The 12,258-nt window shown below is 41.0% G+C and overlaps 1 protein-coding gene across 3 annotated transcripts; it reads left to right on the top strand.

The window, feature by feature from the left end:
* The first annotated feature begins 235 nt into the window (after nucleotides 1-235).
* On the top strand, nucleotides 236-11,771 carry LOC144649060 (extracellular calcium-sensing receptor-like). 3 transcript variants are annotated; one of them, XM_078508526.1, is made up of 2 exons: nucleotides 236-264; nucleotides 8,302-11,771. In XM_078508526.1, the coding sequence occupies exon 2, from the start codon at nucleotides 8,345-8,347 to the stop codon at nucleotides 11,018-11,020; it is 2,676 nt and encodes an 891-aa protein (XP_078364652.1). In that variant the 5' UTR covers nucleotides 236-264; nucleotides 8,302-8,344; the 3' UTR covers nucleotides 11,021-11,771. The 3 variants fall into 3 exon arrangements, with proteins under 3 accessions (XP_078364652.1, XP_078364651.1, XP_078364650.1); XM_078508525.1 differs by lacking the exon at nucleotides 236-264 and adding an exon at nucleotides 4,116-4,184; XM_078508524.1 differs by lacking the exon at nucleotides 236-264 and adding an exon at nucleotides 5,716-5,840.
* Nucleotides 11,772-12,258: the final 487 nt, after the last annotated feature.

Raw genomic sequence — 12,258 nt, 5'->3', positions numbered from 1 at the left:
ATGTTTTGTCTTTCGTTGTCATTTTGTACGCCCACCAAATCATTTTTGTCGAAAATATAAATTAAAATATGTGTCGGATCTTTTAAGCTCCTCGATTTGACACGAAATCAACCGTTATTATTAAAGCTTCCAGCGTAAAGTTTATACACCAGCTGTTGCAGGCTGTTTAATGCATATGTTCATAACAAGCATATACGAGAGCTACTGACTGACTGCACATTACCATAAACCATCACAGGATCTGAGATAACCGCAATCTTTGAGGTACTTAAATGAAGTTTTTCTTCTCTTCTATTGAGTAACATCCCAAACAGTAGTGCGGACATTCCGTTAAGATCCATTAAGATTTTGTAGCACTCGTTTAGATAGACAGTCGACTGCCTCTAGCTGAGTATTAAAGTAAGGTTTGAATGTTTGTAGGTGCGTGTAGGTGTTGCTTCGAGCTATTTTTGTGGTTGCCAAAATTGTGGAATTCACGTTCTGGTGATATTGTTGTGTTATTCTGCTCCAGTTCTCATCTTAATGTTGCTAAAATGCGCCTCACTAGCGAAATCAGAGTAACTAGTATAAGAAACGATGTTTTACGGACTTTACTCTGCTAAAATGTCACATATAGCTGTCGATATATTTTTTTAACCAACGTATTATGCCGTCAGCGAAAGAAAACGAGTCACAAGAGCTTGCAAAGGAAGTGAAAAAAGAATGCTAGTAATGATGTTTGCGTTTGACTCCTTTTTCGAGAACGAAATTAATGTTTGCGCTGCCACACGGCAAGCTACGGCCTGAACACGAAATTGCACACGAACGAAGGGTTGAGGGACCCCCTAGGCGGACACAATATAAGCAAAGACTTAAGAAAACACATTTATGTAGCAAACATTAACAAATCCTTCTCAGCTACACGATCCAAAAGTAAATTTGCTCGCGTTCAATAAATCAATAGGCTTTATAGAGACTACCAAGCTACCAAAAAAAGTTTAAGACAAAAAGATATTTACTATTTACTGTCCACAGGTTAGTAAACCTTTTTATGTCATAACAATCTAAAAGCCTAAAGCAGATCATATGTAAATCACCTCCCACTTCTATGAAGTTGGCCCCGCTGTGAAAGAAGTAAATTCAAAGAAAATTTGGTTCATAGATGCATTACCGATGGTGCTAGCACTTTTTTGGTGCAATTTGGCTGTAAGAGAATTTTTTTAATTTTTTCTCAATACACCTTGGAAAATAAAGCAACAAATCTCGTTACCCCGTCATCCTCCCTTATGTCCCATTAACCTTGTAATGAGTGAACCTGTTTACATTCGAAGAATTTGTTGGAATTCCGCCCGCTCTCTGCTTTTCATTTACACGTTTTTTTTTTGTTACATCTTTTAAATCTATTTGTTTTGAAAGTTGATATGTTATTAAGAATTGTTTTCAAAAGTCCATAGGTTTCATTAATGTGTAACAGTATGTCATTTTGTGAAAAATTGGCATGTTGTTTACGAATTCTTTTCAAATATACAGTCATGTAATTTACAGGATTTCAGACTATGGACTCATTTAAACTATTTACAGGCTATTTACATGTCTCGTTCCAGCCGTTAGCATTTCCCTTCGGAAAAGACAAATTTTTTCAAGGTTTCCAAAACCTTTGCGGTATAGAACAACAACAACAAATGAACGTGTGATTCATGTCAGAACATGTTATTCTTAAGTTCTTATTCTTATGTTATAACGGTCAAAAAGAATAATGGTTCTTACAAAATCAAGGGATAGTTATTATAACGGAGCTCCCGCCCCCGCCGAAGGAGCCCCATTCCTAAGAAAACTTGGTAAACCCGCGGTCCAGTCCCTAAAGTCTCCATTCCCTGTCCTATCAAGGGTTGTACCAAGGGTAGAGAAGAGAAAGTCCAGGATAACTAATATGCACATACGCCAATTGTCCTCCTAAAACGGGGGAAAACCCATATATGGCAGCACTTTCGGATCTGAGCGCGCTAACTGATGACGAATTCAAATACGCGACCTTGTAGTAAAGCAGGAACACAACAACAACAACTTTAGGTCGGGGGTTGTTAAAAAAAATTTTTCCCAAAAATTTTTTTTTTTTTTTTTTATATTTATATTTTTTTTTTTTATATAATAAAAAAAAAAAAAAAAAAACTTTCTTTTCCTTTTTCTCCTCAATCATCTAAAAAAAAAAAAAAAAAAAAGCCAACGAAAAATTTTTCAAGTATACTACACCATTAATCAGTAACCCCAAATCACTCGTCCCCTGGTGGGTTCAGTTCGGGTCCTCCCGTTTCCTCCTTCCTTCTCCTCTGTCCTCTTCTGTCGTGCGTGTGCTCTCTCTCGCTTCCCGTCGGTGGGCCTCGCGTGGTGGGGCCCTGCCCCCGGCCCGTTCCTCTCCTTCCTCCCTGCCCGTGTCTCGCTCCACCTCCTCTCCCTGTCCCCGCTCCCCCTCCCCCTCTCGCCCTCGCTCGCGTCCTCCGTCCCCTCTCCTCGTCTCTTGGGCTGGGGGGGTGGGGTCGTCTGTGCTGTCCGCTCTCTCTTCGTTCTCACTCTGCTCTTTTCGCGACGTCCTTCCGGTGCGTGATCATGTGTGTCCCATGTTTGCGGGCGATTCGTCGTGGGCAGCTGTGCTCCCTCCTGCGCCAATGGCGTTGGGGAGCCATTTCGATTGTGAGCCGCCTCTCATCATTTGTGTGCTCGCGGAACATGACATGTCCGTGGACACCCAATCGTCTCGCTGAGGATAATTCCTCTGAAAGAGAACCTGCCTGAGATTTCTGTCAACCTTTGCCTATTTGTTCTTTATCATAAAGGAAATTAAATTTTGAAACAAAAATGGGAGTCCCCTTACTCATTCTGCAGCAGCAGCACCTTGTTTTTAAGCAATAATTAAAATTATCCAGGATTGCTTGCTAAATTCAAGTTTGCGATAATTGTTGCTTATTCTTTTTATTGGGAATTGCCAAAAAACGTTATCGCTTACATCAAAACAAGAAAATTATAGGTCACCAAAACCCGTTTACAAAAGAGACCATTTTCCTCTCTAAGGGGTCAACCCCCTTAAAGTAGGACGGAGAAGAAGAGAGTTCAGGGACTGGACTAGTAAACTTATCGAACTAAAAATTTGATTGTCCGTGGTTTGTCCGTACGTGCGTCCGTCTGTCTGTCCGTCCGTTTAGTCTTTTCTGGGGAAAACTAAGAACCTAATGGATGCTACCAAATTAACTATTAGGCTTGATTTCCGCTAGCTTTGAGGGTTGTTTCACAGCAGGCATGCTTAAGAAATGGGTGGGTGTTAAATAGAAGACACAATACTTATGTGGACAGTACTCGTCAGGTTAATTAAGTTAAAATCTTTATTCGGGTTTAACTGTGAGCAGTATCTTTTTCGCTCTGAAGTCGGCGGGGACGAACACAAAAATGGTGAGTGTGCGCAATATACGAGCGCCAAAGCCAATGGCTGCGAGTAGCTTGGGCGCTGGAAGAAGATAGAAAAGAGACGGACTGCCCCTCTTTTCGCTCTTCTTCCGCCCTTCTGCGTTCCTCTCAGCTCGCAGCTTCGGCGCTCGTTTATCGAGCTCGAATTTTAGAGCAAATGGCCTTATGGCCATTTAGGCCGGCGCTTTTCTCCGTTTTCATTGGCGCATGAGGCGACTGAGAGTATTTGTTTTCCTTCTGGATGGGATGCTAGTACATCCAAGGAAGCACTTACATAAGAACATGGTGAATTCGTTATCAGATCAGTTGGTCGAGTCTGCACAAGTGGGCTTGCAACATTAGGTAGAGTTAAGGCATGTTTACACTAGCAACTGGGTAACGGATACAAGATCAGAACCAAATGGAAACCAGCCGTTGATAGGGAGATAAGAGATTTCGTCATTTATTTTTTGAATGTGTAAGATATGTCATTGCAAGATTTGTTTGCATCCCTGGATTCAGCTGATTCGATCACGGTTTATGGGTGGTTTATTAATTTCGTTTCGTCGTTTTGAGTTTTATTGGAATATGCCATAAATGGCTTATTTACGTACTAGATGAAAAATACGCAAATTCGGGATTTCACACGTCATGTTTTGACGGATGTTTTCACATTATTAGTTGTTTTACCGCCAGTCTCGAGCCGTGATAGAGACCAAGCCGAAAAGTTAAAAACAATCTTCCTCTCATTTAGGCTAGTCGAAATTAAGGTAAGTTATTATTTAATCGATTTTTCGGCAAGTGAGAACAATACTTAACTATGCGCTTCAAATTTTGTGGAAATTAATGCCAAGCCGGAATGCAATGTAGCCGACACCTCCTTATAATATGAATGCTGAAAAGTGACATGTAATTTTTCTTGGGATAAACACCGCGCTTTGCAAAATGAAGCCCTTGGTTATTATTATTTCCAGTCTTGATCTAAGTAAATTGATCGTGGGGGAGGCAAATACAATTAATGAAGTATAAAACAAAAATTTTATCCAAATGTTGGATAAAAAAATCTATGATTCCAGTATGAATAGAGAAGATTACTTATCAGTAACCTAAGGGCTGTAAGCTTTCAAATATACATAGTGGTTAATAATTATTAGAAAACTTCTGTTTACTTCACTATGTTAATAAAAATCTAAAGACAATCTGCATCTGTTAGCTTCACAAGCTTGCCGCATGACATGTCCAAAGAGATAATGACATGAAGAAAGAAAGCGGTGTTAATCCCAAAGTAATCACAGTGCTGCAGTTAAGTAAGTTTTTTTTTTGTCCTGGATAAAGTGATAATCTACCAAAAATCTGAATCTCAGTAACAATTAAAGATCAAACAAAGTCACGTCACACGAATGAAATAACATGGAAAAAATAAAGAGAGAACATTGCTTTATTATTGATTATATTGTTGCTATTGTTGTGACATTCAAATTTCGACTAAAATTAAAAAACCAACTACCCTCGTTTTAGTTTAATTTGGAATATTTTGGTCGGCTTCCTCGTAATAAATACTGAGTCAAACCCACCTTCCGACAAATTACGACGAAATAAGACATAGTGTCGTTAATACTTGTTACGATGTTTACTCTGCGGAGAAAATTCAAGTGTTTTAAGGCGCGCCACACTCGATCCTCCGCCCCGAGGGCGTATTTATATCCGTACATCTGCCGGCTTAAGTGGCCGACCAAGACAACAAGGAAAATATTAACTTTTCAGTCTGTTTTACGAAAGATATATATAGCGCCATATGAAAGCCAAATGTGCAAATCAACCCGATTACATAGTAAAATTAAACGCTCGACACATTTTCACTGAAAGCCGAATTTAATAATTACGGATGAAAGACATCTTTAACAGGGAGAACGTCGTTATTATATCTCCCGCGGGCTGCCGACTGGACAAAAGCCGCGACGCGAAACAGATTCTGAATTGGAAAAATAAAGACCTGTCAATAAGACTTATTGAGCACGGCATCAATTTATCTTCTATTCTCGATCCACTTAGCACGAATAATAATCAGAAAAAGATCAGGTTACGCTCAAATCCGGCGTTTCACGTTGTAACATTTTTTTTTCAACGCTGCAGCCACTTACCGTTTGCAACAAGGCGACAAGAGCCGTATTCACCGCTGTTATCATACAGCTGCCTTTTCCGATTCGTCCGGCTATTTGCATTTGTAAATGATACTTAATGGAAGAAGCAATTATTTTGAATGTTTTTGCTGTAAATGAAGGTAACCGACACGAATTGCTCTAGATGCTTCGAGGGTTAAGTCACAACAACTTACGATCAACGAAGATTTTGCCGAGACGTTAGAATTAACTTCGAGAACACTAAACAAACTGTGCCTGACCGCGTCCTAATATTGCACAGGTCAGGTAAGCGCGTATTTTTTACACTTTTTTTACGCCTGCTTAACCCTTCCACTCCCATGCTGCTTAAGTTTGAAATTGGCAAGACATCTTAAATTTTATTTTGCAAAATCATAACTGAAAAGCAAACAGTACCACATCAAAGTATTTTTCGATAGCTCTCATTTGAATGGTCACACATCAGGCTTTCATTCACAGACTTATAAGTAACAACAATATTTATTAAATTGACCCGAAGTTTGACTCGGGTGTGAAAAGAAAAGTGTTGTTTCACTATCCCACAACAAAAATGTTCATCATTGTGAAACGAATTGAAAATTGAATGCTCTATTAGGAACATTCATTTTGGGTAACATCGTATTCAGCTTCTTCTTGACTATTAGAACAAATGGCGGGAAACACGAGACAGCCGCCCTGTTCAAGACGTTATCTGAGACAAATTGTATGGTGTCAGTGTACCGACTAAATGAAAAGAAAAAAACTTGAAAATTAACACCTTTCATTTGAGGCTTTAATTTGAGCGGATTTCAAGGTTTAAAATTCTTCTTTATCGGCTAAATAAGCAGCCGACATCGTCGTGAAAGTTCGTTATAAACACTACAAATAAATCTTTGAATGGCATTTTAGACATGCTAAATCTCTCAGTTTCCGTGCACTATCAACTGTACCAACCGCCTCAAGCATTAATCACTGACTGTTCCTGAAGATACTGACCAGAAAAGGCCATGTATAAAATAATTGTACCGACACGAAAAGCTATAGCTTAACCATTTACCTAAAATGTAGACTTGGAGGAAAACGGTCAGACTAACAGCACCATACGAAATTACTGTCACATGCAGGGTAGAATGTCATCCATAGACTGAGAGGTTAGCACCGCATTACATACTCAAAGTTTCGTGACTGTACTCTGCTAGGCAAGAAAGAGTAAACCGGAATGTCTTTAGTTGAATTGTACCCGATTTCAAAGCAAGAGTGCACGCTAGGCCTTTAGGCTCAATAGAGCAGCCATTAGTCCTTATCAAATGTGTCGAGAATCGGCTCACAAAAGTGTACTTAACACTTATTGTGAGGCAAATTCGTAGATTTTGTGGAGCTTTACTCTCCTTTCTCCACCTTCTCAAATAACAACAAAGATCGCCAAAATATTCCTCGGTCAACACCCACAGGAGAAATCATAAAGCGGTGATGTGTTCAACCAGACAGATTATACGCGGCAACCAATTGCAACAGCTACAGGCTGGAATTCTCCTATTTCGAAATTCTATATCAGATCGCCTTTTTATTTAGTAACCTTACCGATGTATTGAAAAAGATTATTGGCGAAAAAGCGGAAAGGAAATCTGCATCAAAAGAAATAAACTAGTAAAATGTATTTGCAAATCAATTTTGCTGTAACCAATCGAGTTAAGGGAAGTGTGTAATTGTACCTGAATTAAAACGCTTTACAAATTGTGTTCGCCGGAAGATGTCCATCATTTTAACAAGACCTTTTTAATGAAATCAAAGGATTTGGCTTTAAAGCAAAATATCGCCTTTTTTCTGCGCCTGTATTATCCCATTCTGTAAGTATTGGTAGTTTTGGTCTTTTCTTGTTAACGAGTTCGTAAAGGAGAATGAATAATCATAATATCCGATTCGAAAATCAGCTTTAAAATCGGACTTGCGAAATAGCACAGAAACGGGCAAAAGAAGTCACGAAATATGAAGCTAATTGTCAACAAACTTGAGATTTGTAGCGTACACGACTTTTACGTTCATCACACTCAACCAGAAAAAAAAAAAACACGATAAATCACTCTGGCAGCCAATACACGTAATACACGTGACTTGCCGCTAGAATTTACAGATTTGTTCAACCCGCGGTTATCGCTCGTTGTAAGCCAAGTGGCTTCGCATTTTAATGATTATCACAAAAACACAGCCGCCTCATTTCTAGTCAGTGATAAGCTAAGCAACGTCTATCTAGGCCGTAGCAAGCACTTTTAGTTTGATGTCGTGTCGCTGGTGTAGTTTATAGCCTCTTGCACTGAAGTTTATCAAATCATCAACCCGTTGATTTTAATCTAACAGCAACAGTCCATTAACTGAGTTGGCTCGGTTTGCAGGGCAATTTCTCTTCATCAAGCTCGTCGTTTTCTCGACATGGATATTGAAAAAATTTTGACTTAAGCCTGGTTTTCACTAGCGACGCACGCACAAGCGCAAGCATAAGCACAATCACGCAAAAAGTACAAATTTTGATCCTTGTTCTTGTGCTTGCCGCAAGCACAAGCACAAGCACAAGCATAAAACTGTAATGCGCTTGCGCTTTTGCTTGAGTCGAAGCCTTTTTCACGATGAGATAAGATCTGTTATTCTTGCGCTTGTGCTTGCGTCGCTAGTGAAAATCAGGGTTTAGGGAAGATAATTAGGATTTATCTAGTAGTATGATATAATTTGACAAACTATTATGATTTTGTTCTAGAGAACATTGCCAGAGAAAAACACCTCTTCTAACCCTGAGTACAATGATGCTGACAGCCTGGATCAGTAGGCAGGCATTCACCAGTTTGTTGTGCATCTTGACACTATTTTGCCTCAGAATGCCCTTCACATACTGCAACCACGACAGAAGAGCTTACAAAGATGGTGACGTCCTGTTGGGAGGACTGTTTGACCTTCACTTCGCTGGAGATACCGAACATTGTGGCGACCTCTTCACGATGGGTCTGGGACACGCTGAATCCATGATATTTGCCATTGAAAGTGTGAACAAGGATCCGAGTATTCTACCCAACGTGACAATTGGCTACGAAATTCGGGACTACTGTGAGAGGACCGCATTGGCTATGCAGATTACCTACGATCTCGTGCGAGGAAGTGATCCAGTGTGCATGCCTCACCTGAACACGCTCAACAATTCTACCATTGGTAATGACACGATGGCCGGGTCCAAGCCCATCTCGGCACTCGTTGGGCCGTACAATTCTGGCAGCGCAGTCTTAGTGGGAAGTCTACTCCAGGTCGCCCCTATTCCTGCAATAAGTCCGACTGCAACAAGCGTGGAGTTGAGCTCACAACTGTACAAAGATTTCTTCAGGACGGTCCCACCGGACAACTGGCAAGCAAAGGTCATGGCAGACATCATAGAACGCTTTAACTGGACGTACGTGGCAGCCGTGGCTCTAGATGACTCCTACGGACGCAATGGCATTTGGGCATTAGAGAAAGAGTCGTACGATCGAAAGAGCTTCTGCGTGGCTTTTTCTGAGTTTATCCCACGGTTGAGCTATCAAGAGAAAATAAAGCAGACAGTTTCAAGAATTAAAAGGAAGCCCAACATTGGAGTAATCATAGTTTGGCTTTCTGGTCGATATGGAAGAGAATTCTTCCAAGAGGCAACCGATGAGAAACTTCAGGGAAAAACGTTGATACTAAGCGATGCACTCACCGCCGAAGAGGCAGTGTTTCTTGACTCTCGTTACACTATATTAGATGGTTCTTTGGGGATACAGCCTCGTGACTACCCAACGGCCAACTTTGAAGAACACCTCAAGAGGAATACGCCTGCAAAAAGCGTCGAAAGAGGTGTGGAATGGTGGGAAGAATTGTGGAGGTCACAGTTCAACTGTTCGGCTATCAAATCGAACGATTCCGAATTTGATGCCTGCGAGGCAAATCTTACGTCATTTCATGCAATATCCAAAATACGAAGCTCTTTCATCTCGTACCTCATCGACGCTGTATACGCTCTTGCGTACGCTCTGGACGCAATTTATAACTGTTCTGCTGCACATGGCAAGGCGTCAGGAGATGACTGTCCTTCGTTGCAGCCGTTTATCAAGGGAAGCGATGTCCAAAAATACCTTAGAAATGTTAGTTTTGAAGGTTTGACTGGCAGGGTTCAGTTTGACAGTTACGGTGATCCTTTGTCCGCTTCGTATGACATTGTCAACTTTCAACGAGGATCAACCGCAGCTCAGGGTCAAGGCAAAGTTATAGTGGGATGTTGGGACAAGGAAGCCACACCGAAACTCCAGTTAAACAAATCTCCCCTGCGCTGGAACTCTTTTCTTAACAATCTGTCAGCCCCGGCGTCTTTCTGTGCATCCGAGTGTTTGCCTGGTACAATGAAGTCACCCACGACACCATGCTGCTGGGACTGTATTAAGTGCCCACAGGGGACCATCAGCACTGACATGGGATCAAGTAGCTGCAAAGAGTGTGAACCAGAGACAAAGCCAAACGAAGAACGCACAAGATGTGAACATCTGCCCATCATCAACATCATGCTGATCAGCACCACTGGGATAAGCATCATGGTGGTGGCCTTCATCGGCTTTGTTCTCACGCTACTAACCTCCGCAGTTTACATCCAATTCTACAACACTCCAATCGTGAAGGCGTCTAGCAGAGAAATGAGTTTCCTGTTACTGTTTGGCATCGCAGCTCTTTTTGCCTTGGCTGTACTCGTACTGGTAGAGCCCAGTCATTCCTTGTGCAGCATTGTGTACTTTTGGCGCTATTTTGCGCTCACTCTTTGTGTCACGGTGCTCTTCTTGAAGACAATGCGGATCACGAGCGTGTTTCAAGTGGACAAAGTAGCGGTGCTGTTTACACCATGTTTTAAAACAGTTCAAAGGCAAACTGCGTTAATTACTGCGATGAATTCAGTTGCACTTTGCTTAATAGCGCTGTGGATGATCCTCGATCCTCCTGGAAGTGAAAAACTCATCCGCTCTGACGAGTACATATTCCTGGTGTGCAAACCTTTCCGCTCCGACACCGGCTACTCACTGTTCCTTGCTGTTTGCTCATATACTTTAACTGTAGCTCTCCTCTGCACGTACTATGCCTTCAAAGCTAGGGGCATTCCAGAGAACTTCAACGAGACAAAGTACATAGGCTTCTCTATGTACATTCTGCTATTGTCATCACTGGCTTACTACCCAGTGGTGTTCAATTTTGAGAGTTGGTACGTGACCCTGGTTGCTTGTTCTACAACGTTAGTGATGGCGTTTGGTTTACTGAGTTGTATGTTTGGACCAAAGGTATACGTACTTCTGTTCCACCCACAACAAAACACTGTGGAATCTGTGAGGTCACAGGTGTCTCAGTATTCGTTTCACAAATCGCGATCAAAAGTATGGGCTGCATCCGTCTCAGTCGCGGGTACAAGCAACGTAATAAGCAAATCCTCGTAGACTGAACTGGAGTTCTCGAAGAGTTCTCGATTTTCATCACCCGTGGCCAGAGCAGTCGGAAAATGGTCGTGGCAGCACGGCGCCTCAAGGACACCGTGACGTTATGTGCTTAGCTATTACTGCGACAAAACCGCGAGCCTTGCTTGGGTATTTCTACCAGTGATAGTTATTTCCCTGACACGTCCCTTATCTTGTTTTGAGGAAAGTGTAAGACACGAGTCCATAGTTTTCTCACGAGAAATAATTGGGGTAACGGTAGCTATCAAAATGGCTCGCAACCAAACCGAAGTTTTCAACAAAATCGGCAACTAAAAGTGGTTTGGAAATCTCCTAAGCAAAGATTATTTCAGCATAATAATAAGCCTCAGTTAGTTTCAGAAACAGTCATCGCCTTCAACTCGCATGGATGTATAGTTTTTTGGAAGCTTGCATGCACATTCCATGTATTTCTATGGAATACAGATTCAGCATGCAATGGAATGTTGGAAGCATGCATGTAAATCACTGGCATTTGAGTCGAAATCAACAGTCATCGCTTTTAACTCACAAGGATGTATTGTTTATAACGCTTGCATGTAATATACCTCGAGCGATATATTGTTAAAATGACACTTTATACTCGAAAACGAGAACATTTTAAACTTTTTATGTAATCAGTATGCCATCCATTTCTATGGTTTATTGATTCAATAAATCACTTGGAATGTTGGAAGAGCACACGAAAAGCATGTAAATCACTGGAATTTGATTCGAGAACGGTTTATCGGGTATCGTACAACTATATCTGAACATACTTTTATCCTGTATTTATCAATAACCTGTAATTATTTGATTTGTGCGAAGTACTACAAAACTGAAAAAAACGTTTGGCAAGCTTTAGCTGTCTCAACTAGTTAATTAAAGAATATAACCAATGATGCCATTTTTCAAATCTATAATACGTTTTACCCCTTCATTATGAAAGCATAAATTATGGGTTATTCGTGAAAAGATTTCCTACTTTATCTGATGTCAAAAGCGACCAGGACCGTTAACTGTGACTCATGTTCAATGCAACATCGAATCATTTAACACTTCGGCGAATGTTCGTCACAACGTCAGTACCTCAAAACTCATTTGAAGCTGCTGTGGTAGACAAATACCTCAGCGGTTTATATGGACCCAGTTCAAAAATGATTTTTCGAAAAGCTTTAATATCGTGTCGACATGGCGTAGTAGATGCAAGTACCCCTTTTAAA

The sequence above is a fragment of the Oculina patagonica genome, chromosome 4 (assembly GCF_052425735.1).
Source record: "Oculina patagonica isolate OP01 chromosome 4, crgOcupat, whole genome shotgun sequence".
NCBI lineage: Eukaryota > Metazoa > Cnidaria > Anthozoa > Scleractinia > Oculinidae > Oculina > Oculina patagonica.
Note: the sequence above shows the minus strand (reverse complement) of the source record. Positions and strands in the feature narration are given on the sequence as shown.